This window comes from Astatotilapia calliptera, chromosome 6, assembly GCF_964374335.1.
Source record: "Astatotilapia calliptera chromosome 6, fAstCal68.1, whole genome shotgun sequence".
Lineage (NCBI taxonomy): Eukaryota > Metazoa > Chordata > Actinopteri > Cichliformes > Cichlidae > Astatotilapia > Astatotilapia calliptera.
The window spans coordinates 28,537,408-28,561,202 of record NC_137427.1 but is presented as its reverse complement, the minus strand read 5'-3'; the positions used below and the strand labels follow the sequence as shown (position 1 = coordinate 28,561,202).

The following is a 23,795-nucleotide window of genomic DNA, read 5'->3' as shown; positions in this document are numbered from 1 at the left end:
AGAAAAGACAGATAAACTGGACACGACGGGAAACAAAGATAAAATAACAACTAAGAACACTAATGCAATAGAGAACTCAAGACTAACTGACACTGTACGAAAATTGAATATAAAATTTCATAAATAAAGAGTCCAGAACAAACTCTAAAAGTCGAAGAGCAAGAATTGAGCAAAATTATGCTGTCCACAACAGGAATTGGCAGTTGGACTGAGCAATATTAACAGCTGAGGTTTAACAGCACATTTCTTTTTGATGGGTTAAGATGCTCTAGGAAGCCATCATGGTGGCCTGGTGGTTGCCTCACTGTAACCCATCAAAATGAACACTGTTCTATTTTGATGGCTTAAGATACTGTTTGAACCCTGACAATAAATGACTGGTTAATAAAGCGTGGATTACAAATGGACTACAAACAGAAACTAGAATGCTACCAAAACTCTTGTCCAGTGCATAGAGATTTCTGCAGGCTACAAAAATGCAGACGAGAACTGAGCCATATTATGCTGTCCACAACAACACCAATAACACTTTTTGCATGATAAAAATCGCTAAATCGCCTCTGATGATGACTTAAAACCTATAAAAAGGAGCTAAATAAATAATGTGGAAGTAGTTAGGCTACAAGAGATCACACCTCCACCAAGTGCAACACTTTGCAAATTATTTAAGAAACCTGTTTTTTTCACACTAGAAAACACTCCAAAAGTGAAAGAATGACTCACCCGAACATCGCTAGAGCATTCGCTAGTTGGTTCCACACGACAGGAAGAGCAAACAGTGGATGGAAATCACTGATGCAGTCAGTGGAAAAGCAGAAATGTGAGTAACTGATTCTAAGAACTCGTTAAACTGGTTGGACAATTTCTAAATGAAATCTACCATTCAAACAGTCAGGTAGGTGACTGTTATCATTACAAATCCAAAAAGAAGAGTGTTCACTAAAAGGAAAATAATCATCATCAATCCATCTGAAAGGTAATGCAAGGAGTCCTTTTGGATTCAGAGCTACGGCTGGAAATTACCCTGATGAAGATAAAGCTGTTTGCTGACTTTGTAAAAGTGCATGCAGCCACCGAGCACCACAGAGCACCATTTCTAAAAATGAAAAATAAAATATTACAGTCAAGGTTTAAAAAAAAACTTTTTGCACAACAGACCTTTAACATAGATACACATATACCAACATGCACACAGCATTACAATCATCAAAATAAAGACTAGCTGTTCTGTATGAATCTGTTTTCTTTCCATTCAGATGAACAAAGAACACTTTGTGAACACACAATGCAGACAAATTATCTGGCGGAAAAGGGATTTTTCAAACTGTCCTCACTTATCCCACCCACATAAAACCTTTTAACCCCCCCCTCAGTCATACCTCAGTATTTCACAGGTGATTTCAGTCTAATAGAGTAGCTGTCTGAAAGGCAAACCAGAGCACGGCAGGGGGCTGATGGGTTGACCCAGATAGAGGGAAACAGACATAAAGTTCAACCAGGACACATGGAAAAGATTTGAACACAGTGCAACAGTGGCCACTGCTTAACTGACCCTGAATCTCTCAGACACTCACTCACAGTGAAATCCAAAAACCAGTTAAGTGCCCATCTCTCCTAAAATCTGCAGTCTTTCATATGCTCATCACCTGCAACTCAACTGGGAGCAGAAACAGAATGTAATCTATCCATCACTTTCCAGATAAAGCTCTATTTCCTCAAAGTGAACATTTGTTTAAAAAAAAAGGAGAACAGAAGTCCTGTCACTTATGCAAGGAGTGTACACATCCAGCTCTGCAGACAGAAGGCTACTGTATAGATGAACAGAAGTACTGTCTGCAGATGGTCACATGGAGGGTGCTGAAACATTCGACTCTCCTCCAAAACTCTTCCGAGTCAAGAGGTGATGAAAAGAGCCTCAGGGCTTTAGACTATTAGATGGAGCCTGTTTTGATAGCTAAAATAAAGAACTGAAGCCTAACGTTCTTATTGTATGTTACATTTGATTCAGTTGTTATCCTCATGGGACCTGACATCTAATTTCAAGGGCACTGTGAATGGAGAATGTTGAAGCAGAGAATAGCTATAAAGCAATGTATGCATTGATGTTAAAATGCAAATACACAGGTGTGTGTGCTTCTCTGAGCATGTGGCTATGAATGTGACCACGTGTCACCATCCACGCAGCCAGCACAGGTACAGATGCTGGCAACTTATCCGAAGCTCTGCATAGATTCACCAACATAATTCCGAATAAACATAAATACTGAAAACGAGTAATGCATTATCTTTCTCTGTACAACACATCCTGACGTATGCTATCAAATACAATACTAGCTGACAATGTCAACACAAGGATACAGTACCACAAACTAATACAAATTCTTAATAGACACATACACAAGGTTTATTTTAGCTTTGTGTTAAGTGCAAACACAAAGCTGGAAAGTAGAAAGTTGAAAACCACCCCATAGAGAAGCAGAAACAGGTGGGGGTAGAAATTTTGGCTACAAGCCGACTGCTCATCACTGCTTTTGTTGCCTTTTGAAGATCATTCTGTGTCCTTTGCTGCTTGCTTTGTGTTAGAATGTTGTCTTTGCTAATGTTTGCATTGTGTCGATGATCTGTTACCAGCGCACCTGGGTGCAGTTTGCAGTTTAGCTTAATTAAAATTAAAATAATGTTCATACCCTAACTGCTCAAAAGTTAAAGACTGCTCCACTATTGATTGTAGTGCAAGTGCACATTTTTCTGTCCGCCCATGAAGATCGAGCTTTTGTAAGTGACAACAAAGTTGGTACTTTAGTGTGATTACTTTATTTAGTATGACGTGTTATATTACTGTGTGACACTAAAGTTAATGCAGTTACACTAATATCTTAGTCAATAACAGGCTGGAGTCTATTCTAGGTGCAAGAGGTGAAAAGTGGGAAAGAACCTGGACAGATAGGCAGTCTATCACAGGGCACCTAGAGGCAATCATTCATACTCATATTCACACCAATCTTTGGATTTTGGCATGAAGCCGGAGTCTTACCAGAAAATGTAAAGGAAATTTTAAGCAAATTTTGCTTCACAATCAATCTGTCTGTGTGGTAGACCTTGCTTTGGTCTTGACGTGACTTCAGGCTTTTGCAAAAATCCTAACAATAGCAAGCTAACTGCTATTTGTATAGCATGCTAATAGCAAGCTAATTGCTATTTGCTAATAACAAGCTAATTGCTTTTTATAGAAGAGAATTCTTAAATAGAGGTTTTCCAGACATGTGACAGCTTACCACGTGATACTAATTTGTCTACTAAACATTATGCAGATGATATAAATTACTATGAGTAAACAAACAAGTGTATATTCTCCCTCTGAGGAAGTAAAACACTTTCATGGTAAGCATCTTTCTTGTTATGTGGGGAAACTGGGCTGAAGATGGATGTTAGCTGTGTTTACTGGTTCTGTGAAGTGCAACCCTGGCACTCCTCTAATATAGCAATGACAGTGTCCTGTCACAATCAATTGGGAAGCTTTAATTAACCAATTCATATTTTGTACATTAGTACAAGCCTAAAAAAATAATCTTACTTGTAAGAAAAGTTAGGATGTTATTATTTTTAGTTTGGAATATGGCACATATAATCATTATTATTAGAGTGGTTATAAGTTGGGCTTTCTTGTTTTGAGGCAGGGGTAACATCCTTTTAAGAGTTTAGTACTAGTCAGTCCCTTTTATAGAGGGCTACTTGACATAATTTTATAGTCAGTTTTGGAGAAATGACGTTATGACTGAACAGGCTCTCATATACATAGTGGAGTTCATTTAACCCTACAAGCAGGAAAAAAAGCTTTAAGAAATGGCTAACATCAGTTAAGATGACTTCACCCTTTGCCTATGCCTTTGAACTCCTGTCTCATAAGTATCTGCAAACATGCCACTTTGTGAAGCAGCGTATACTCCAAAAACTATATAGTGCAACCATAAGAACTGAAAAACATAAGTGTCAGAAGTCTGCACAAAATCTCCTTTGAAAATTCTTACCTATTCACACCCACCCACATACACATGCACACAAGCAATTACAAGGTGCCTTGGATTCCCATTTGCAATTTTCGAGCAGCTTGATCCTGTCAGAAGATTGGATTGATCCCATTTATGTCATTTAGGTCCCTAGAAAGCAAGTATTTAATGAGGAGTTACTGCCACTCATTATGAAATGAGCACACTCATCAGGCTTCAAGGTTATTGGGGTCATGCACAACTTCAGGTAAATCCACATAGTTATTGTTTTAAAGCTTCACAGGGATATAAAAATTCTAAATGAGCTGTAAACAAAATCACAAATACTGAAAAGATTTATAACTGAATAGGTGCACTGCCAAGTGCCATACATAAACCAGGAGTTTTAAACAAAGGGAGTATTTTTCAGTTGTAGTTTATATTTCAAGGAAACAATTAAGGAAACCTAAACTTACATCCAAGGACACACATTTGTATGAACACTGTAAAATTTGGGAAAGCTGCATACAAAGTAGGAAGCATGACCTGCAGTTTCAGTTAATCACTTTATATTTTTTATATTATAATTGTATTAATTCTAACCACTATAATCGTTTTTTCCTGTGTGATTAATAAAGTACAGTACGAGTCTGTGGTGAATATTTATGCCTGGAGATGAAGTTATTTTAGCTCCCTATTAAATGCATTTTACAGTTGTTGTGAAGGCAGTGTCATACATGGTGGAAGTTCAGAGCTTATCATCCTGAACAGCTGATGCTGGGCTGCGTTTGTGTGTGTTTGTCTCCGCGTGTATGTGCTGTTTGCTCCCCTTTCTCACAGCTGCTGCTGCTGAACGATTTCAGGATCTCGTCTCTTGGTAGCCTATTAGAAACCATGAATCTAGTGGGGTTTTTTAAACCATTACTTCAAAGGCTGTTTTCACAACCTTGATGCAACCAAACAGCACTGACGTGTCTGATGACTTTCATGTTCAGCTTCCCTGATCAATATCAGTAAAGCAAGTCATTTGCAGTCGTGAGCGCACAGAAAACGATCACTCGTGTTAAAACTTCAGCTCTTACATTTGGTATTTTGACTGCATGAAAGTGCTCACACTGGCTTGTTTGGTGCTTGTGGGAGTTATAAAAAGATGTTTGTTCAGATGCTCAACAAGCTGTAAATGTCAAGGTCAAACTTCAGATAAGTATACAGCTTACTGTCTTTGAACTGAGGCAGTGATACCCTATTAAAATTAAGGCTTTATGCTTATATAGCAAACATGATGTAGTACATGGCAGTGCACTAATGGCACCAGAGTCCAAACTGAGAAACACTACAAGTCTGCAGTTAGTTTAGCTTCTTAGCTCATTATTTTGGTTTTGTCAGGATGCATTGCTGTTTTATCTGTCCACTTTTCTAGCAGCTCTTTTCAAATCAAATCAAATCAAATCAAATCAAATTCAAATTTTATTTGTCACGTACACAGTCATACACAGTACGATATGTAGTGAAATGCTTGGACAACTGCTCGTGACCTAAAGAAAACAAAAAAGGAAAAGGCTATGAATAAGAAAGGAAATAAATATGAAAAATTAAAAAGGGTAAATTTAACTAGGAAGGAATAAAATATAAATTAAGATTAAAAATGAAATAACTGTACAACACAAATTAGAATGAAGGGTAAATTTAACTGGGAAGAATAAGATAAAATATATAAATTAAAGTTGAAAATAAAATAACTGTACAACAAAATACACAATATAGAACTATATAAGAATGTATGAAGGAATCTAAATATAAATAAATATATACATAATAACAGCAGCTGTACAAGTATTAACCGGAAATGAAGAATATAGTGACCAGTGTTGTGCAAAAACAATGTCCAGAAAGTCCAGTGTGTGTGTAAGAACCATATGTGTGGGTCAGTACTGTGTGGTGGTGTGATTGAGAGACCGTATCGCCTGCGGGAAGAAGCTCCTCCTCAGTCTCTCTGTGTTGGTCTTCAGGGAGCGGAATCGCTTTCCTGACCTCAACAGAGAGAACAGTCTGTTGTTGGGATGGCTGAGGTCCTTCACGATCTTCCTGGCCTTGGTCCGGCACCGCCTGCTGTAGATTGAGTGCAGGTCAGGGAGTTCGGAGCGGATGGTGCGCTCAGCTGACCGCACAACCCTCTGTAGAGCTCGTCTGTCCTGCATGGTGCTGTTCCCGAACCAGGTTAAGATGTTTCCCGCCAGGATGCTCTCTATGGTGCACGAGTAAAAGTTCCTGAGCACCTTGGAGGGCAGTTGGAAGTCTCTCAAGCGTCTGAGGTGGTAGAGACGCTGTCGGGCCTTTTTCACCACGGTGTTGATGTGACAGGACCATGACAGGTCCTGCGTGATGTGAACTCCGAGGTATTTGAAGCTGTCCACTCTCTCCACTGGGCACTCGTTGATGACGGGGGTCTGGTAGTTCCTCTCCTGCTTAGTGCTGAAGTCCACTATCAGCTCCTTTGTCTTACTGACGTTTAGAAGGAGGTTGTTCCTCTGGCACCAGTTCTCCAGATTCCTAATCTCCTTCAGGTAGGCCGTCTCGTTGTTATCAGAGATCAGGCCCACCACGACGGTGTCGTCAGCAAACTTGATGATGGTGGTGGAGCTGGTAGTGGCCACACAGTCATATGTGTACAAAGAGTACAGCAGGGGGCTCAGAACACACCCCTGGGGGGCTCCAGTGCTGAGAGTGGTGGAGGCTGAGACATGTCCGCCCATCCTTACTGCCTGTGGTCTGCCAGTTAGGAAGTTGGAGATCCACTGACACATAGATGAGCTGAGTCCCAGATGCTCCAGCTTGGTGGTGAGTGTGGAGGGAATTATGGTGTTAAATGCAGAACTGTAGTCTATGAAGAGCATTTTAACATAATTCCCCCTTCTAGTGTCCAAGTGAGTGAGTGATGTGTGGAGGAGATGAGAGATGGCATCGTCTGTGGAACGATTTGGACGGTAAGCGAACTGTAGTGGGTCCAGTGTGTCTGGTCAGCAAAAAGCTCTAACAAGTCCTGTTTGCAGCACCAAAAACATAGCATTTGAAGCCTCAGAGATTCAAAGATTACACTGACTGCTTTCTGTTAACCCATTGCTGAAACTAAACGCAGCACTGGATAAAAGGCAAGAAGTTAAAACTGGGAAAAGTGAAAATCCAAAGTATGTTGTCTTATGTTATGCCTCCCATCAGAAAAATATGCAATAAACAAGACTGCATGACAGCTTTAGGTGATGGAATGGTAGCGTAATGAGTTATGTAACTGTCCTACAGCAAAAAAAATCTTTTGTATATTTTGATATATCATGCCTGTTCCCATGGAAAATCGAGGTCAGACCAGAGCTTCAGCATCTGTTGAGCTGTATTATATATGATTAGTTTGTGCAGCAGTTATTTCCATCATTCCATCTGACCCCAATTGACCTGAAACTGCGTAACGTAATCTCCTTATGCCATTCTTCCTGCATTTTATGAACCCCATCTTTTGACCTTGTTTGCAGACTTACATACTACGAAGTTTAAGGCTTTGGAAAGATTAACTAGGTTATTGCTACGGTTAATAACTTTTAATAGCCTTACTAATACTTACTTAATGTAAAAGTTAAGACATATACAGAGCAGTCAAAGGGTCATCTTCTCACTAATCCCAGTATCAAAAGCCACTGTCATTTTTTTTAAGTCATTATTATTTTCCATATTCAAGTGTCCCACAACCTTTTGTCCTGTTCAACCTTTCCCATCATACTTAGCAATGTCTGTGTGTGGGTCTATGTGTGTATACAATCTCAGGAACATATGCACACAGAAACTGTATCTGTGTGTGGAAGGATGCTTTGCGAACCAACAGTAAATACATAAGAAAAATAAGCATTGTGTTTAAACACACAGAGCAGCTGGGAGACAAACATCAATCACTCACCCATGCTTGTCATCTAAACCCTCTCTCATCCAGTCTGTGTGTTTCACACACACACAATTATTCAGCCACAACAAGCTGGTGATAGAAAGAAGAACCAAAACACAATTAGTACCACCAGAACACATCATTCCTTTAAAATATTTGGAAAAATGGCCCTAGTGCTTTTGACTATAAATAAGCAAATAAATAATATAATCTCTCAATGGAAATAATTATTTAGTCTATATGATGAGAGAAAATAGCTTTAAAATGTTATTTGGTTTTTACAGTGTTAACAGCTGCACCATTCACTGTCTTTTCATAGTAACAACTGTTAAGATAATGTGTAATGTAAAAGCATTTGAGTGGAAAGAGAAATCCACAAAGAGTCATCACATGATTCTGCAGTTCCCTTGAGCCTCCTTGTTGTAGCATCATTCAGCTTACAGTTATAGAGAGCTGAAAAAGAGTAAACATCACTCTTACATCAGCTTGAAACACTGTGTATCATCCCTAAGTGGCTAAAATATTTATTTAAAAAATGCATGTATATATATGTATGCAGTACATATATGTGTCACGGTCCTGAGTTTGCCGACTCAGTGTTTTGTGTTTCTTTATGCTTTTGTTTATTCTGATTATGTATTCCGTTATGATTTGCCATTTGTTAGGTTTCGGTTCTGTGCCTGCCCTGGTCCCACTTCCGTGTTCCCTCTGTCTGTCTATGGCGTCACACTGTCTGCTTGTGAATCTGTCTGTTTAGTTCAGTGTCCTGTCTGGTTCTCTGTGTCTGAGTTTCCTGTTTTATTCTGAAGGTCCCCGTCTCATGTGAGTGTGTTCAGGTTACGTTTCCCCCGTCCCATCAGCTCTGACTTCTCCCAGGTGTGTTGCCCTCCTGTCTCTCATCCCCTGATTACTGCTGTGTGTATTTAAGCCCTGTGTGTTCTCCTGCCTGTTGCTGGTTTGTCTGTGTCTCTCTGCCTCTCTCCCCGGTTCGTATGTTCTCAGGTTTGTTATTTCGTTTTTCCAGTTTAGGTTTCTTTAATTCCCTGTCATCCCTCACTGCCTGCTTGCCACTACACCACCCTGTAAATAAACATCACTCGAATCATCAGTCATCGCCTGCATTTTGGGTCCTCCTTTCCTCCAACACCACACGGCTCACCTCGGCAGCCTGGACAATATGTGTGTTGACTACACAACATTTCAGCCCCTCAATAATGAACACATGCAGATCAGACCTCAGCAAGTGAGAAATCTATGCATAGACACAGATGTTTAATTCCTAATGTTCACCTCAACTTTCATGACTACGGTTTGAACCACATCAGCAAACGTATACGTGGAATTAATCAACAAAGATAATAAATGAATGATCAGTTACTCATTTAGGGTCGACACTAAGCACAGGATAACTGACTCCTGCACGTGAAAGCTGATAAGAAAAGATGAGGATAACTGAGTCTCATATTCTGCTTTTACAACAATTTGATGGACAACTCTCTACATATTTTTTTCACCCTCAGCAGAAAAGCAGCTCATCATCTCTGGCAACATTATCACCCTCCCTTTACGGATGTTTACCAACTACACATCTCAAGTTTGTGTAACTTTCCCATCAGAGACGAAAAGTATGTGCCAAAATCTACATGGCAAAAATCTCTTTTCCATCAAATGTAGTCCAGGTTTTTTTTTTAAACATTTCCTAAATGACCCTAAAATCAGGAATAATTTCATGGTCTATTGTTAAGTCGTCCACATGCACTTAGTTCGACACGAGAGAGCTGAGCTGAGACAAAACTCTAATTAAATTGGATGTTTTATATCGTATATATAAAACATATAAAACAAAAAGAATCATTACTTATTTTTATGTTCCACAGTTCAAATAATGAATCTGTTAGTAAGACAAGAATCTACCTCTGCTTCCCTTCTGTGTGGTATCACTGTATGAATTATTTTTCGGTCTCCAGTAACTGGAACAAAGTGATGACTCATATTGTGATTTGCTGCCATATAAAGACAGCAAAATAAAGTTGCTTAACAAATACAAAGGATTGCAAATTTTGTTGTTTACTATAAGTTTGTGAACTCTTAATTTCAGCTCAGTGTGAGAGTATCTCTTCCTCTGCTCTCTGTCTCAGTGCTGAATAGTTAATGAAAATACTGCAAAGTACACGTGTGGTGCATAAGACTAATCTACAATCAATTAAAAAGAATGAATCTGTTATGCCAGCTACAGTGATACATGACTATAGTTCCACAGTGTTTCTTTAGTCCAGTCTCAAGAGATGGCTGCCACTCCCTGAGCCTGGAGCTTTCTTAAAAGAGAGTTTTTCCTTCCCACTGTCAACAAGTGATTGCTCATAGGGCGTCGTCTTAATTGTTAGGGTTTTCTCTGTCTTACAAGCTCTCTACCTTCCAATATATACCTTATATTTCTCACAATAATCAAGAGACAAACTACTCCTGAGTAATGTGAAAAAAAGATGTTAGTTCTTGCAAGTCCACTATGACTTAATAGAGTCATAGTCAGATAAATAGTAAGATAAATTTTATCATCTTTGGTTTTTGGGTCTGGTCTGTTGCTAGGCTGCCTTCCAGTGACACATGGCAAAAAAACAAACAAACAAAAACTCAAATCAACTGGCTGCTGTATAAAGCAGCGGTACTCAACCGGTTTAAATCAGGCAATACTTTCACGGACCGGCCTTTAAGGTGTCGCGGATAAATACAACAAAATAAAATGATACGACAGAGACAAACATCCTCCTGTCTGCCACTTAATGCTCTCTGGTCACTATGGTTATGCGTAAATACTTATTTAAAAAAAACACAAATACATCACAGGAAAAGACAAAGTTAACGAATAAAAACCCTGAAAACCATAAATTTCACACCTGAGCCTCAACTCTCACGGCCGGGTTCCAAACGACTCATGGACCGGTCCGTGGCCTGGGGGTTGGGGACCGCTGGTATAAAGTCAAGAAACTAACAACCTAACAGACAAGTGATCTTTGAATCTCAATTCACTGGGTGTCCGGAAATAGGATTTTGGATTGGATATTGCTTTTTGCCTGCTGCATGCTTAAGTGAGACATTGTTTTCCAACACACTTATCTTTGGGACCGTGTTTATGCTTCTCCTGTTTTGAAGTCTCCCCCACAAGTGAACCAAAATCCCTCATTTCGCACAGGCCTTGACAGAGGAGCCGATAACACTCAATGCTAAACGATTCTCATGAACAAGGCAACTTGGCACTAGCTCTAAATGGAACCAAATTCTCAAATCACAACCTTACTGACCTCATCATTAACATGCTCTCGCTGTGCACAGCTATAGTAGCTGCAAAAACACCATCCCCTCATTAGCACTTAGTCCAGATAAACAGGGTGATCCTGGCTGCACAGGATAATGGGAGGACCACAGGTTAATCTCTATAACTGTCCGAATGTCATTCGTTATTAACACCTACACACAAACAGAGAAAATCAAATCTGTAATACACTTCCTACGTGCCATTTTTGCATCTCCGTTCTACCTTCCCCGTCTCATTCAGCCATAATTGGTGAACAGCTTCCACAGCAAAAGTAAACTTTCTAATCTGGCACTGAATTGCTTCTACATGAAATTACAACTCATAAGATATTATGTTGACTGCAAAGCCAGCAAATGCCCCCTTAATAAACATAACCCGCTATTATATCGCACACATCTATTTGCATTCTCAATTTCATTGCTGCGCAACGTTTTTCCATAAAATGTATTAGATCATTTCTTCATACCTCAACAGGCCATATGAGTTCATTCTCATATTCCCAGAGAAAGTGAGGCTTAGATTGGGTCAGCGTGCACTAGCAGTGTGAACATCCAACTTCCTACTGCGTAATTCCCTATTGCTTTTGGACAACGCCCAAAGTACGCTGGAATGAACCCAAGCAATGTGTGAACGTGTGACAAAATACACTAATTTAGATAATAATCACAGAGAGCATGTTTATGGGTCATTAAAGGAAAGCATACTGTGACCAAGAAATCTCACACACTAAGCTCCTGCTCATTAGAGGGAAGCGGACGACTCAACTAATTACTCTGTGAACGTGACGGGCCACAAAGAATGTGTCATAATCTGTCTCTTGAGAATTAGCGTCCACCTCTGCACTGCTATAATTATGGGAACAGGGCCATTCCAAAATCACTCGTAATTCTGTAGGCAAAACAAGGTATAGGTGTCACTGAGATGGATTCAAGTCCTCGTGTCAGTTATATAAAGAGAAAAGAGAAACTAAGTTCAACTCTGGTTTCATTACAAAGATCCATTATAGTGCTAGAGATCTAAAAACAGTAATATTCATTGGTGAATATAATTAATTAAATCCCTTGAGTGGGTGCTTACTCAGACAATGACAGCAGTGGTATTTGGATAGCAAAATATGATTACGCAACCTCAAGTATTAAATAAGTGGATCATTGAGCTAACAGAGCATGTGTTTCTGGTAACCTTAATGGATATATGAACAGACAGTCTTAGCTTATGCTCATATATAGTTAGGTCCATAAGACTTTGGAAGAGGACATATATTTAACTACCAAATATTGTTTCCTGCCTTGAGATATTTTTGCAAGGCCGTTACTTGCAGCCAATTTCCTGCTTGTTTTTGAGTCTTTCTGCCTTCAGTTTATTGTTCAGAAACTGAAAAGCATGATCTGTTGAGTTGAAATCAGGTGACTGACTTCCTCATTGCAGAATATCTCTTTTCTTTGCCTTAAAAAACTCATGGGTTGCTTTTGCAGTTTGCTTTGGGTCATTATCCTTTTGCACTGTCTGATCGGTTTTGCAGCATTTGGCTGAATCTGAGCAGAGACCACTTCTATGGTCTTTCATGCGTTTTGGTGTTGCTGACCTGGTCAGTGTATTTATTTTTTAAAGACTGGACCAGATTGTTGTTTGGCCATTCCTAATTATTTTTGCTGTGTCTCTGGTAGGTTAATGTTGGTTTTTCCTTCAATTTTTCCTTCCTTCGTGTTTTCCGGACCTTATATTGAGAGTTACGGTGACAAGCTTCAACACTCAGAATCAACTCCCAGCCTTTTATAAGCTTCATTTGTCATGAAATAACAAGGTAACAGGACTCACTCTGCAATTAAAAGGCTTGTCATTCAGTTGCCTAATTCCTCCTGAGCCTCTGAAAATGGGCAACGATGTATAAAATGGCTGTAATTGCTGAAGAGTTGATGCACAACTTTTGTTAAATCACTTCATTTAAAACTGAAAGTCAGAAACCCAATCACATCTTGACTGTTTGATTTCAAATCCACTGTGGTGGTGTACAGAAGCAAAAGTACAAAGATTATGTCACTGTGCAAAAACCTATGGAGCTGTTTGACCATGCGCTACATGATGGCTGACAGGTCATGACAAACTGCAGCAAAGAAATCCAAATGTGAAAGAACTTGGCATTTTCAAAGTCTTCTAGCTCTATGTATGTTAATGTGTAAAAAACCCAAAAAAACAAGAGTGAACTAAACCAAACAAACTGGTTTAAAACAGAACAAAGTGGTTTCAACTGCTCAGTACAGCTGGGGTGATCTGCTGATTTGGGTTATGAATCTCTGTGGCTAGTTTTTCACTTTTTACACACAGTCATTTGACCCATTATTAAGATAATGATCAGCAGGTAGTCAAAAATTATGGTTTCTCAGTCTAAATACCAATACTCATGTTGAAAAGCGCAGTGATTACAATCATTAAGCTCTTTATGCCGGTATCTCTAAATATTTATGTTGTCAAAAACTAATATGACACATGAGCAGGGCCATCGATACACTGGTGCATTGCTACAGCTTTAATAACTTCATTTATGAGATTCCTGTAAGTTCATAGCATCCAGTATCTGATGGGCTGTGAGCTTCAAGGGACTTTACAGTGACCTACATCTATATCAGTCACATCTCATTCTTTGTTTTGTTTTTTTAGGATTGCGAAAGAGTCCCTTTCTTGGAAACATTAATACTTCCACTATGTTTGTGTCTGTCAGGCAAAAGCAAATGTTCTCAGAGTGCTTGTGAGAACAGTCAGGATGAATCTCCACTGCTTCAGAATAAAAAGGAACAAACGGCCGTCTTCATGAATGTCTTAGAAAACACAGATTCCAGTGGTCATAAAAGCGACTCTGTTTCTGTGTGGCTTACAAGAAAATCTTCTTGAACTGTCTTCCAAGTAGCACACACTTTCCGCCAGTTTCTACGTGCTCTGTAAATGGTGGCACTTCTACTTTAAAATTAAGTGAAAATATCAAACCTGTTTTTTGGGGTTTTTTTCTATTTTAGACGAGGCTTTGTTTGAACGGTGTTACTAATTTAATCTGACAGCATCTACCCGCTAACCTCAGGATTATTTTTAGAATTAACTCTGTCACTTCTTTGTTTTGATGTTACTAAAATTATATGTGTAGGTGTGTGTGTGTCTGTGTGTGTGTGTGTGTCTGTGTGTGTGTGTGTGTGTGTGTGTGTGTGTGTGTGTGTGTGTGTGTGTGTGTGTGTGTGTGTGTGTGTGCACTGTTGAACTCTTTATCTGCAGTGTGCATGCAAGAAGATGCTATCATCTGAGTGATAAACCAGGCTGCTGAACCGAGACACTGTTCTGCTACATCTGAATGGGACAGTGTTCACAGGGCTGCATCAAATGGCATTCATGTGTCTGCCATAATAATCATCATAACATGTCATTCAAGTGAATCACTCTGTTGGCTCACAGAGACTGATGAGGCTTTTTGATTGAGCTGTTTTGCTTGTTACTCCAGTGGGTAAACTGCGCCCTTAATGATAAAAGGGAGCAAGACGAGAGCGTGGCGTTGATAATGGGGTCAGTTTCTGCATTTGTCCTTTTTTAAAAAACATTTTATGCGAGAAAAGCTGAGCTTGCAGATTTCCTTTTTTTTCTATTTTAATGGTCATACAGTCTGACGCATTCACAGCTGGAAGCTGCTGAGTTCAACCACAGTCCTCCACTGTTGTCCACTGACTAGTAACGTTCGACCAAGTGCTTCATTCAAGGGCACCTTGAGCACAGATAAGAGTGCCTCTCGTTTCCCTGTTCCGCCTCTGCTGATTCTCTCAGCTGGGATTCAAACTGGCACCCTTCCTGATACCAGCTTGCATTTCTAACCTGCTGGACCTCAAATGTGTGTGTGTAATCAAACAGTTAAGGCTCTACTGTAGGCACTCTACAGTATGGCATGTGTTATGCAGAGTTCCCGTTGGATGAGCATTAGATTTTACTTCTTTCTCACTGCCCCGAGCTTCCCATGTGTGTCATGCTGGGCTTCTATCAAGCAGAGAGACGTTTTTCACTGTATAATATTGTAAATGATTAAAAATAGCACAGGGAAGCATGGAAAGAGGGAGAGAGGGAGAGCTGGAACAGTGAATGGTGGGTGGAGTGGATGACTGAGAATAAGCTCTCTTCTATATGTATTTATAGACTCATTATTTGTTGCTTTTGAAGCTAAAACGTGCTTTCCCCTGTGAGTATATGCGTACAGAGTGCGACAGAGGAGATCACACACCGGACGCCCATTTTTTGTTAAATTCGACCGCGTCAATAACAACATTGGCCATTACATAATCTGGTATCTGCAGGGTTTGTGTGATAACCGTCTTGTTGCCTGACTGGCTTGATGCAAAGTGCTATTGGCAGAATTCCTCTACAGGTACGGGGTCTGACAACATAGCGTCCTTAGAGAACGGTGGGGGTGTTGGATCAAAGTGATGCAAACAGACAGGGTGTCATGGAATATGAAGCCTGGAAGGTGAAATTTAAGTGAAAAGAAAAAAAATGAGTGTACTGTGCGTGTTTGAGGGTGAGTATGCATGGGAGGAGGAGGAGGTGGCGGTGGAGTACAAAGACAGTGATGGGAGACTCAGATGAGACTCAGGCACAAAAACCTGGTGAGGAGAATGTGAAATGCTGTGCAGAATGTAAACCAGTAAAGAGAGAAAAAAAACCCCACAGCTTTCTTAAAGAAAAATAAGGGGGCGGGGGGACAAAAGCTGATGTCCTGATCACGCAGCAAATGCATTTCTTGTATGTTCCGAATGGATTTCTCCTGGCAGGGCTTGTGCAGTCAGGCAATCCAGGACATATTAGAAAATGATTAAATCATGCAGATGCTGGCCCCCGTAAAAAGCAGACTAAGTCATATGAGTTCTTGCTGGGTCAAGTTTTCTTTCTCAGAGCCTGGAAGGAGGCTTAAGCCCAGCAGGACAATGTGGCACCTACTAAGACTGAAATAATCCAGTCACACTGAAACAGAAAAAAAGGAGTCACAGAGCAATTTTCCCATGATTGTTGCTAATAATGTTACGAGAGCATTAACCAACCCACACCAGCAGCAAACTAACATCTACCTCCTTCTCTTTCACCGCACGTCCAGTTTGCGCAAAAGCCTCGCACCAGCCCTTACTCCTCATCATTAACTCTACCATCATGCACTGTTGAACTCCTCTCTCACTCACTAACAACAAAAAGCTGCAGCAAACAAGCCAGACAAGGTTGGCAACACAAACAATGATAGCATCATCCCCACAATCCCAGCACTGGAACCAGAGCCCATGCACATATCTGCTGCCTAATTAGATCTGCGTGTGATCTAATGTTTGAGTTTAAATCCTTATGAGAGGCGCAAAAGCTCTCTGGTGTGAAATCTGTACGAAGTAGATCTGCTTAATTAGTAAAAAACATATAACGTATTTTACATGTTTCAGGACACGCGGGAGGATTAAAAGGAGCAGTCAGTTCTGAAGTCATCAAGTGTAAAGCAGCCCCAGGGCGCGCTGGCAGGCGCTCCTTTATTTCCGTGTCTTGGCCGACAGGAGGGACATTAACTAATCTATACCTGCAAGTTAAGTGCCTGGTGAGTAAAAGGAGCAGATCTTTATCCTCTCCCACTCAATGTTCACTTATTCAGCTTGGGAAAACTATAAATTAACTGCAAAGTCGCAGCCTGCCCTCTGTTACGTGTCTCTGGTTTATCTGCGTTTTTTACCTGCTGAAACTTTCCGCCGTAGCGTGCCGTGCCGATGCTTATCACAGCCATCACCACAGAAACTAACAAACCCAGCAAGCAGCTCTGGCTTCTACACCATCAGCCGATTATCAGCCAAATATGGGCCTTAACTAAACAGGCAGTATTTGCATTAGTTCATGGTTTTCTTCAAATGATAACGATCTGTGGGATGAACATGCGAGAAGGTATTAAATTCACGACAAATATTTAATTTAATATGAGCAGCATGGAGGATGTGAATGACTAACATGTTTATTTTCATAAGATATAATCTGATTACATCTTGGCAAAAGATATAAAATACCTCTTATGTCAAGGACTTGGGAGCACACGTAGTCTCTGATCTTTCAAGTTATTATGGCTCTTTTAATAATTAAAATTAAGAAGCCCACTTGACATCTGCTTTGCTCTTCAAAGACCATGAAATCTCTGACAGATAAAAGTGAAACTTCAGAGATTCCCTCCATACATGTTTGGGATTTAAAGTACATTTTCACAAAAATCAGACACTTTTAATGGTAAGCATACTGAATGTTCAATAATTGTGTTTACCTTACTGTTCAGGTAAGTAATCACTACCCTGTAGGTAAGTAGTCACTAAACAAGAAGCGATGTGGTGGTTTACTGCTTGTGTGGTTTAGTTTGTTTTTCCATCTATCCAGCAGCAATGCTTTTTAATTTTATCTTGATGATCAGCCACCCTGTTTAGTGTTCTTACAGAGCAGTAATACGTTACACTAATGCTATTACAAGCACAATATCCTAAGGCAACTACTTCACATTAAAAGCTTTCATAAACCAACTTTCTGGTGAGATAATCTTTAGTCTTTTAGTAATGTGAACTAAAAACTTTTATTACTGAAACAAGGAGTTCACAGTACTTTGCTTGAAAATGTTTCCTATTTGAACATACAGTTTCTATGATAAAACATTAGATGATGAGTTAGTAGGGAGCAAAACAATGTGTGGACCCAGCAGCATATGAACGGCTTAACTTCCTAGCCACAGTGGAACGTTTTCCTAGATTCTGTCCCTCAGTGACTGTGGGTGAAACTGAAACTGTGTAAGCCAAAAGGGGCTGAGCAGGGTTTGCAAAGAGGCAGCCTTGTCATCAGAGGTGGGAACACATGATACAAGCAACCGATATCGATAGTCTACTGCTGCTGGGAGTGGATGCATTATGCAGTGTGGCTGTACAATGCCTGGACTCTTTGCAGGCACATCTTTTCAGTTTTTTGAACTCAACATCTAGATTTTTACACATCAAGGTTTTTTTTAGCCTGGCTGTGTTTGGTCATGCAGAGAATGTGTAGCTAGCTACTAGGGGTGGGGGGAAAAATCGATACTGTGTAGTATCGTGATATTTTGTTTGCTAATAATGTATCGATACAGGGACAGCAGAAATCGATATTTTGTTACAAAAAAGGTTTTTGTGCTCTGACTTCAGAGCATGCTGATCCTTTTTCTGAGCAAGAATCCTGACATTCCTTCACTGTCCAAATGTGTTTAACTTTTTTTTTGGCAGCAATAAACATGAGTTTACTTATTTTAATTGTTTTATTTTAATTAAGTTTAAAACTTTTTTATTTAATGTAAAATTATATTTTGTTTTAATTTACTTTCAAATTCTTCAGTTGCTGAAGGGGCTGCATAGTTTTCATAAATTGCTTAGTTCAGAATAGCTATAATTGTACCAGATGGTTGCATTCAGTTAAGTTGGACTAGACTGTAATACAAACCGTTCAAGTTTGTCAACAATAAAACTGACTGAAATGAGAGAAAGACTGAGTGTGAGACTTTGATATTAGATAAAATAAATATTGATAAAGTTTACCTTTATGTACAGAATCTGAATATCGCAAAATATTTTTAAAAAATTGCAATAATATCGTATCGTGCGTTAAGTATTGTGATAATATCGTATCATGGCATGTTTGGTGATTCCCACCTCTAGTAGCTACAGAATGTACAGTAAATAATAACCACAGCTATTCAAGCAGGAGGTGGTGCAGATGGTTCCAAAGCACAGCATGAAATGAGAAGATGAGTCATGCTGAGGATGTCTGAACTTTATGGAAAGAAAATCTTAAGATAGGAAATTAAAACTTTACAAAGAATTAAAATATAAGTTAACACACACACACATACATAATCAGCTGTTGAGTGCACACCTGTGTGAACAGAAACCTTTTGAGCCTGTTTATAAATGTATGCACGGATGTAACTAACCTTAAGTCAGCAGGCAGTTTGTTCCAAGGAACAGGACCATAGTGAGTGAAAGCCCCCTCAGCACACTTAGATTTAATTCTGAGAACTGTTAAAAGAGCTGCACCTGATGACCTGAGAAGTCTAGTTGGATTATAGACACAGAGCAAGTCAGAGATGTGTTGGGGGGGGGGGGGGGGGGGGGGAGAGCCAGTGTGAGCCAAACTGACTTCAGTACTAAGAAAGTATGTTCAAGTGGAATATCTTCAAAGCCGAAGTTGTCCCACTGATGAGGTGGACAATCCAACAAATAGAGTGTTGCAGTAGTCTAATCACCCTTGAAGGCATAGACCAATTTTTCAGTTTGAGATAAGAATTTTCAAACTTTTTATAGATTGTTTACGTGGTTTTTACGAGAGATACTGTCGAAAATGATGCCAGGTTATCTGACATCCTTACTGTGTATCAGAAAAAGAGATATTAAATATGAAACAACTTTTTGGACTTTTCGGACCAACAATATACAAAAGGAATGTGCAAATGATTTCATTAACTTTCTTCTTAAATATCAAGTTAAACAGAAGACAGTTGTTATTCCTCAGTGTAATCGTACAGAGATTTGTGCAGCCCCAGTAAAGCTAGGCATAAAAGACTTCAGCTTCTCATAAAACAAGTGTTTCAAATGGCTTTAGCTCTGATGAAAGCAAAACAGGAAGCTGCGAAATCAACATCTACTGTATACCATCTACAGAAGGGGATGATCTCTTTATTAAGCTCCACAGTGATGAGCCAATTTAGAATCTCCCGACAAAGCCCACGGATATTTAGAAACCTAAAACATTCATTTTCATTTGAGGAAATTGCAAATACCCCTAATTCTGCATAATTCCTGGAAATATTCATTACACTGAGACCAATAACACTGTAACAGATACTCAAGGGGTAATAAACGATCAGAAATAACATTCTGCGGGCACGCGGCCAAGTCACGCAACGCTGAAAAAGGATAAACACTACGTCACACTCCAACACAGACAGCCCTGCTCCAATGTGGAGCTCTTTGGTTTATTATGCAGCAGCACATCCCAGCACACCAAGATATCTGTACACTTCTCACTTCAGACTGTGAACGGTACAGTAGTAAATCACCGTCTTAACTTGCCTGTTTTGCAGAGCTTGTTGTTGTCTTGAGATCAGTATGAAAACACTGGGACATAAATGACACCTTTGAGAACTAACCCTACACTTATCTTTTATTTCATTCACAAACTCAAGAAGCTGCTTACTAAAAACACATGATGCCGCTCTGAGGCAACGAGGTCTGCTCTATTTCCACTGTTCCATTATGCTTAAAACTTTGGGTATGAACCCATTTTCACAGAATGCCAAACCAGCTCATTGTCTTTTGTAAAAATAAAAAAATGTACATGGCTCGTCTTCAAAAACTGAGGAGAAGCCCTGAGTCTTGTGCCACATTATTTAGGAAGGAAAGGAACTGCATGGCACAGCGTCAAGTTTTTGTTTTTGTTCTTATAAAGAAAAAGCAACATAAAAACCATCACAGATTATATTCCATGAGCTAATGTTCCACTTTTGTGAGAATCTGCCAAAAATGTCATTTGAGACCCTTCCTTGTTGCCATTATTTATTTTCCTGTTCAGAATTTCCTTCATCTACTGGAAAACAGGTACAGTTAAGATGATTTATTGGCATTGAGTAGAGCTCACAGCATTGATTCTGCATCCAGCCACGCAGCTCAAAGCGCTCACCATGTGTTGCTGGCTTCACGTTCTCTCACGCTCTGGCCATTTCATGCGCTGACAGAGGGTTTGGCCATGCAGAGGCAGCAGTCCTGCTGCTGCCTGCAATATGTGACAGCATTGCCTGCCAGGTTCTCCACTGAGTATATTTCATTACTTGTTATTTAATTTATCCCCCTGATGCGCAGTTTCTAACAACATTTAGTTTGTGCCATAGAAAAAATAATTCCCACTTATCTATCTATCTATCTATCTATCTATCTATCTATCTATCTATATATATATATATATATAGATATATATATATATATATATATATATATATATATATATATATATATAGAGAGAGAGAGAGAGAGAGAGAGAGAGAGAGAGAGAGAGATATTAAAGCACTTTCCTAAGAGGGGATGGTCAGTAGAATATGTGGTCATACAATCATTTCTGATTCAAATTCCCACAGATAAGGTCCGATAACAAAAATGCTGATTAAAGTATGACTGCAAAAGCTTTTGTCTGAATCAATATGTCTGCCAATTTGCACACAATTTGCCAATGGGCTTTGAACATAAAATTGAAAGCAGCTTAAGTTAGTCATGCACGTCTTTGAAAGTTGAATGGAAAAGTAGCAAAGGGGCTTCGGAGGCATGAACTTTGGGGAACCACGTCACTAGCTTCCAGAGGCCTTGTTTGCATTCATGGGAAGGATTTGCGAAGCGCAATTAAGCTGATGATCCTTCCTCTAACTTCCTCTGGAGATTCACGTGTCAGACTTTTCTTAGAGGAGGGACGACGGATGGAAAACGGAAAACATAGCTGAAACATATGGATCATTCAAGCTGGTGTGCAACATTAAAGCTTTGAAGCGACATAAATCAGCCGCATGCTTGGTCGAATTCCTGCAAGTTCATTATGACCTCCTTACATGCAATTAGCTGTAATTAATGGAGCAACTTCAAAAGATGCTGTTTCCTAAATTTATCTCCTCTCTTGTCTCGCACTTTGTCCCACATATCATGCAGCAGAGAGGCTTACAAAATCGCACAGATGTATTTTCAGCCTGAGAGACTAAATCCACCTCAGAACGACTGTGTTGTGAGCAGCTCTAATCCAGCTGTAGCAGAGGGTTCTGCGCGCTTTCTCAAAGTAAGGAGAGCCTGTATATCCTTGTACATCCCATAGGGTCTTCCCGGCGGTCTCGATCCACATGATGGAAATCTATTCTGACCCTAACATTTCTGCAGTACGCGGAATTGTAATGTCAGGGGTGTGTTTAGCAAATCACCCAACTACAGCCTCCAAATGATGACAACCTTGGTACGCGTAGCTGCCAGCTAATGCGCGCAGACCTGAGCATGACAGGAGCCTCTTGGGTTTTCTCAGCAGCGCTCTGTCCTCCGACTATTAAATTATGAGCGTTTTACCACCTCCGCTGAGCAAGGCAAACACCGCTGTGTCAATCTCCTTCAAACTCGGGGGCGCACAATTTAATCCTCAGCCGAAATCATAATTGTATTACTGGTCGATCGTGTATATAAAAAGCCCACGCATATATGACAAAAGTTCCATCATCGGACTGGTAATATCATAACATTTTGGCTGATAGTATCGTTTATTAAACTGAGTTAAATATGGCTGGAATAACGGCGATAAAGGAGAAGCCTGGGAAGCATTAGTGCGAGCAGTTCTGGGTGATGGGCATTCCCCGTCGCTTCACACTGTCAATAATCGCTATAATGTTTCTCTCCGCTTCGCTCTCCTCAGAGGCTGCTTAGCTGACGCGTACTTGACAGTAAATCATAAATCATAAATCATATCAGCTCCAAAAGTAGGCTATGGCGAGTTGATGTGTGTGACTATTTGGTACAACTGGCCTCTGTAATGAATAAATATCAAAGCAAAAATACTGATGTCAGTAATACAAGTGGGGGTAAAGAAGAAAAACATGGATTGTGTCTTTAGCCTACTGTGCGACAAGCTTGTCGCGAGCGGAAGCATCTTTACGCTTGCTCGGATTTCTAATTATCAGCTCGCTGGTAAAACAAACAAAACCAAAAAAAGAAAATGACAACCGTTAAAATCGCAAAACAAAACGACACGTTTCTGTCACTTAAAATAATTTAGTGGCTATAAACAAAACAATAACACACTTGGAAACGAGCTGTAATTAATAAGCACGTATTTTCAACTAAAACTGTTATCGTTGTCACTTTGCAAATTAGAGTCAACCAGAGTTTTTGTTTCGCTTTATTTTATTTTCTCCCCAAACCTAGCTGAGTAATCAGGCGCGCGCCGCTCTCGCGCCTCGCGCGCATACTTTCCCCGGGCTCACCTGCGTTCCTGAGCTTTTTGTTCCGATAAACGGAGAAGATGACCAGGAGGTTGCCCAGGATGTCAACGACCGTAGTGAAGATGAGGAAACACCCCAAAGTTGTGGCAACCCACGGCGGGCGGTTCAGGTCGGTGTCAGCGGGGTCTGGTAAGGAGCTGTTCAGGTGAGACCCATTCATAACCATTGTACAGCTACAGTCGCCGAACTTTCTCAACTGAGCCAAATTCACCCTGCACTCCTAGAGCCCGGGTCTCGGAGTCGTTGCTGCTGCTGGTGGGATCCTATAACCTCCCGCGGGGTTCATCTTCATCCCCTCCACGCGCCGCTGCTGCTCCTTCTTCTTGCTCTTCTTCTTTCTCCTCTCCGCCAAAGTGAGCTCTGCCCAACTACCGCGGATCAGCTCTGGCAGCCTCCCCCTCTCTTTGGTCGCCTCGGTGTCACTTCTGCGCCCGTGTGCCATTCACTTTGTCGGTACGCATGTGTGACATGAAGCCGCCACTTCAAACCATCGCAGCATGTGACCAA

The 23,795-nt window shown here is 40.2% G+C and overlaps 1 protein-coding gene across 2 annotated transcripts in view; it reads right to left on the bottom strand.

The window, feature by feature from the left end:
* mtnr1aa (melatonin receptor 1A a) overlaps positions 1-23,795 on the bottom strand; it is a 47,879-nt gene extending 24,084 nt beyond the window's left edge. The window contains exons 1-2 of one of the 2 annotated variants that reach the window (XM_080303046.1): positions 23,271-23,403; positions 7,930-8,004 (exon numbers count right to left, since the gene is read on the bottom strand). In XM_080303046.1, the coding sequence (XP_080159172.1) occupies positions 7,930-7,942 (13 nt within the window). In that variant the 5' untranslated portion in view covers positions 7,943-8,004; positions 23,271-23,403. Of the gene's footprint in view, positions 1-7,929; positions 8,005-23,270 lie in introns of both variants that reach the window. The other variant, XM_026171470.2, reaches the window with a different exon arrangement.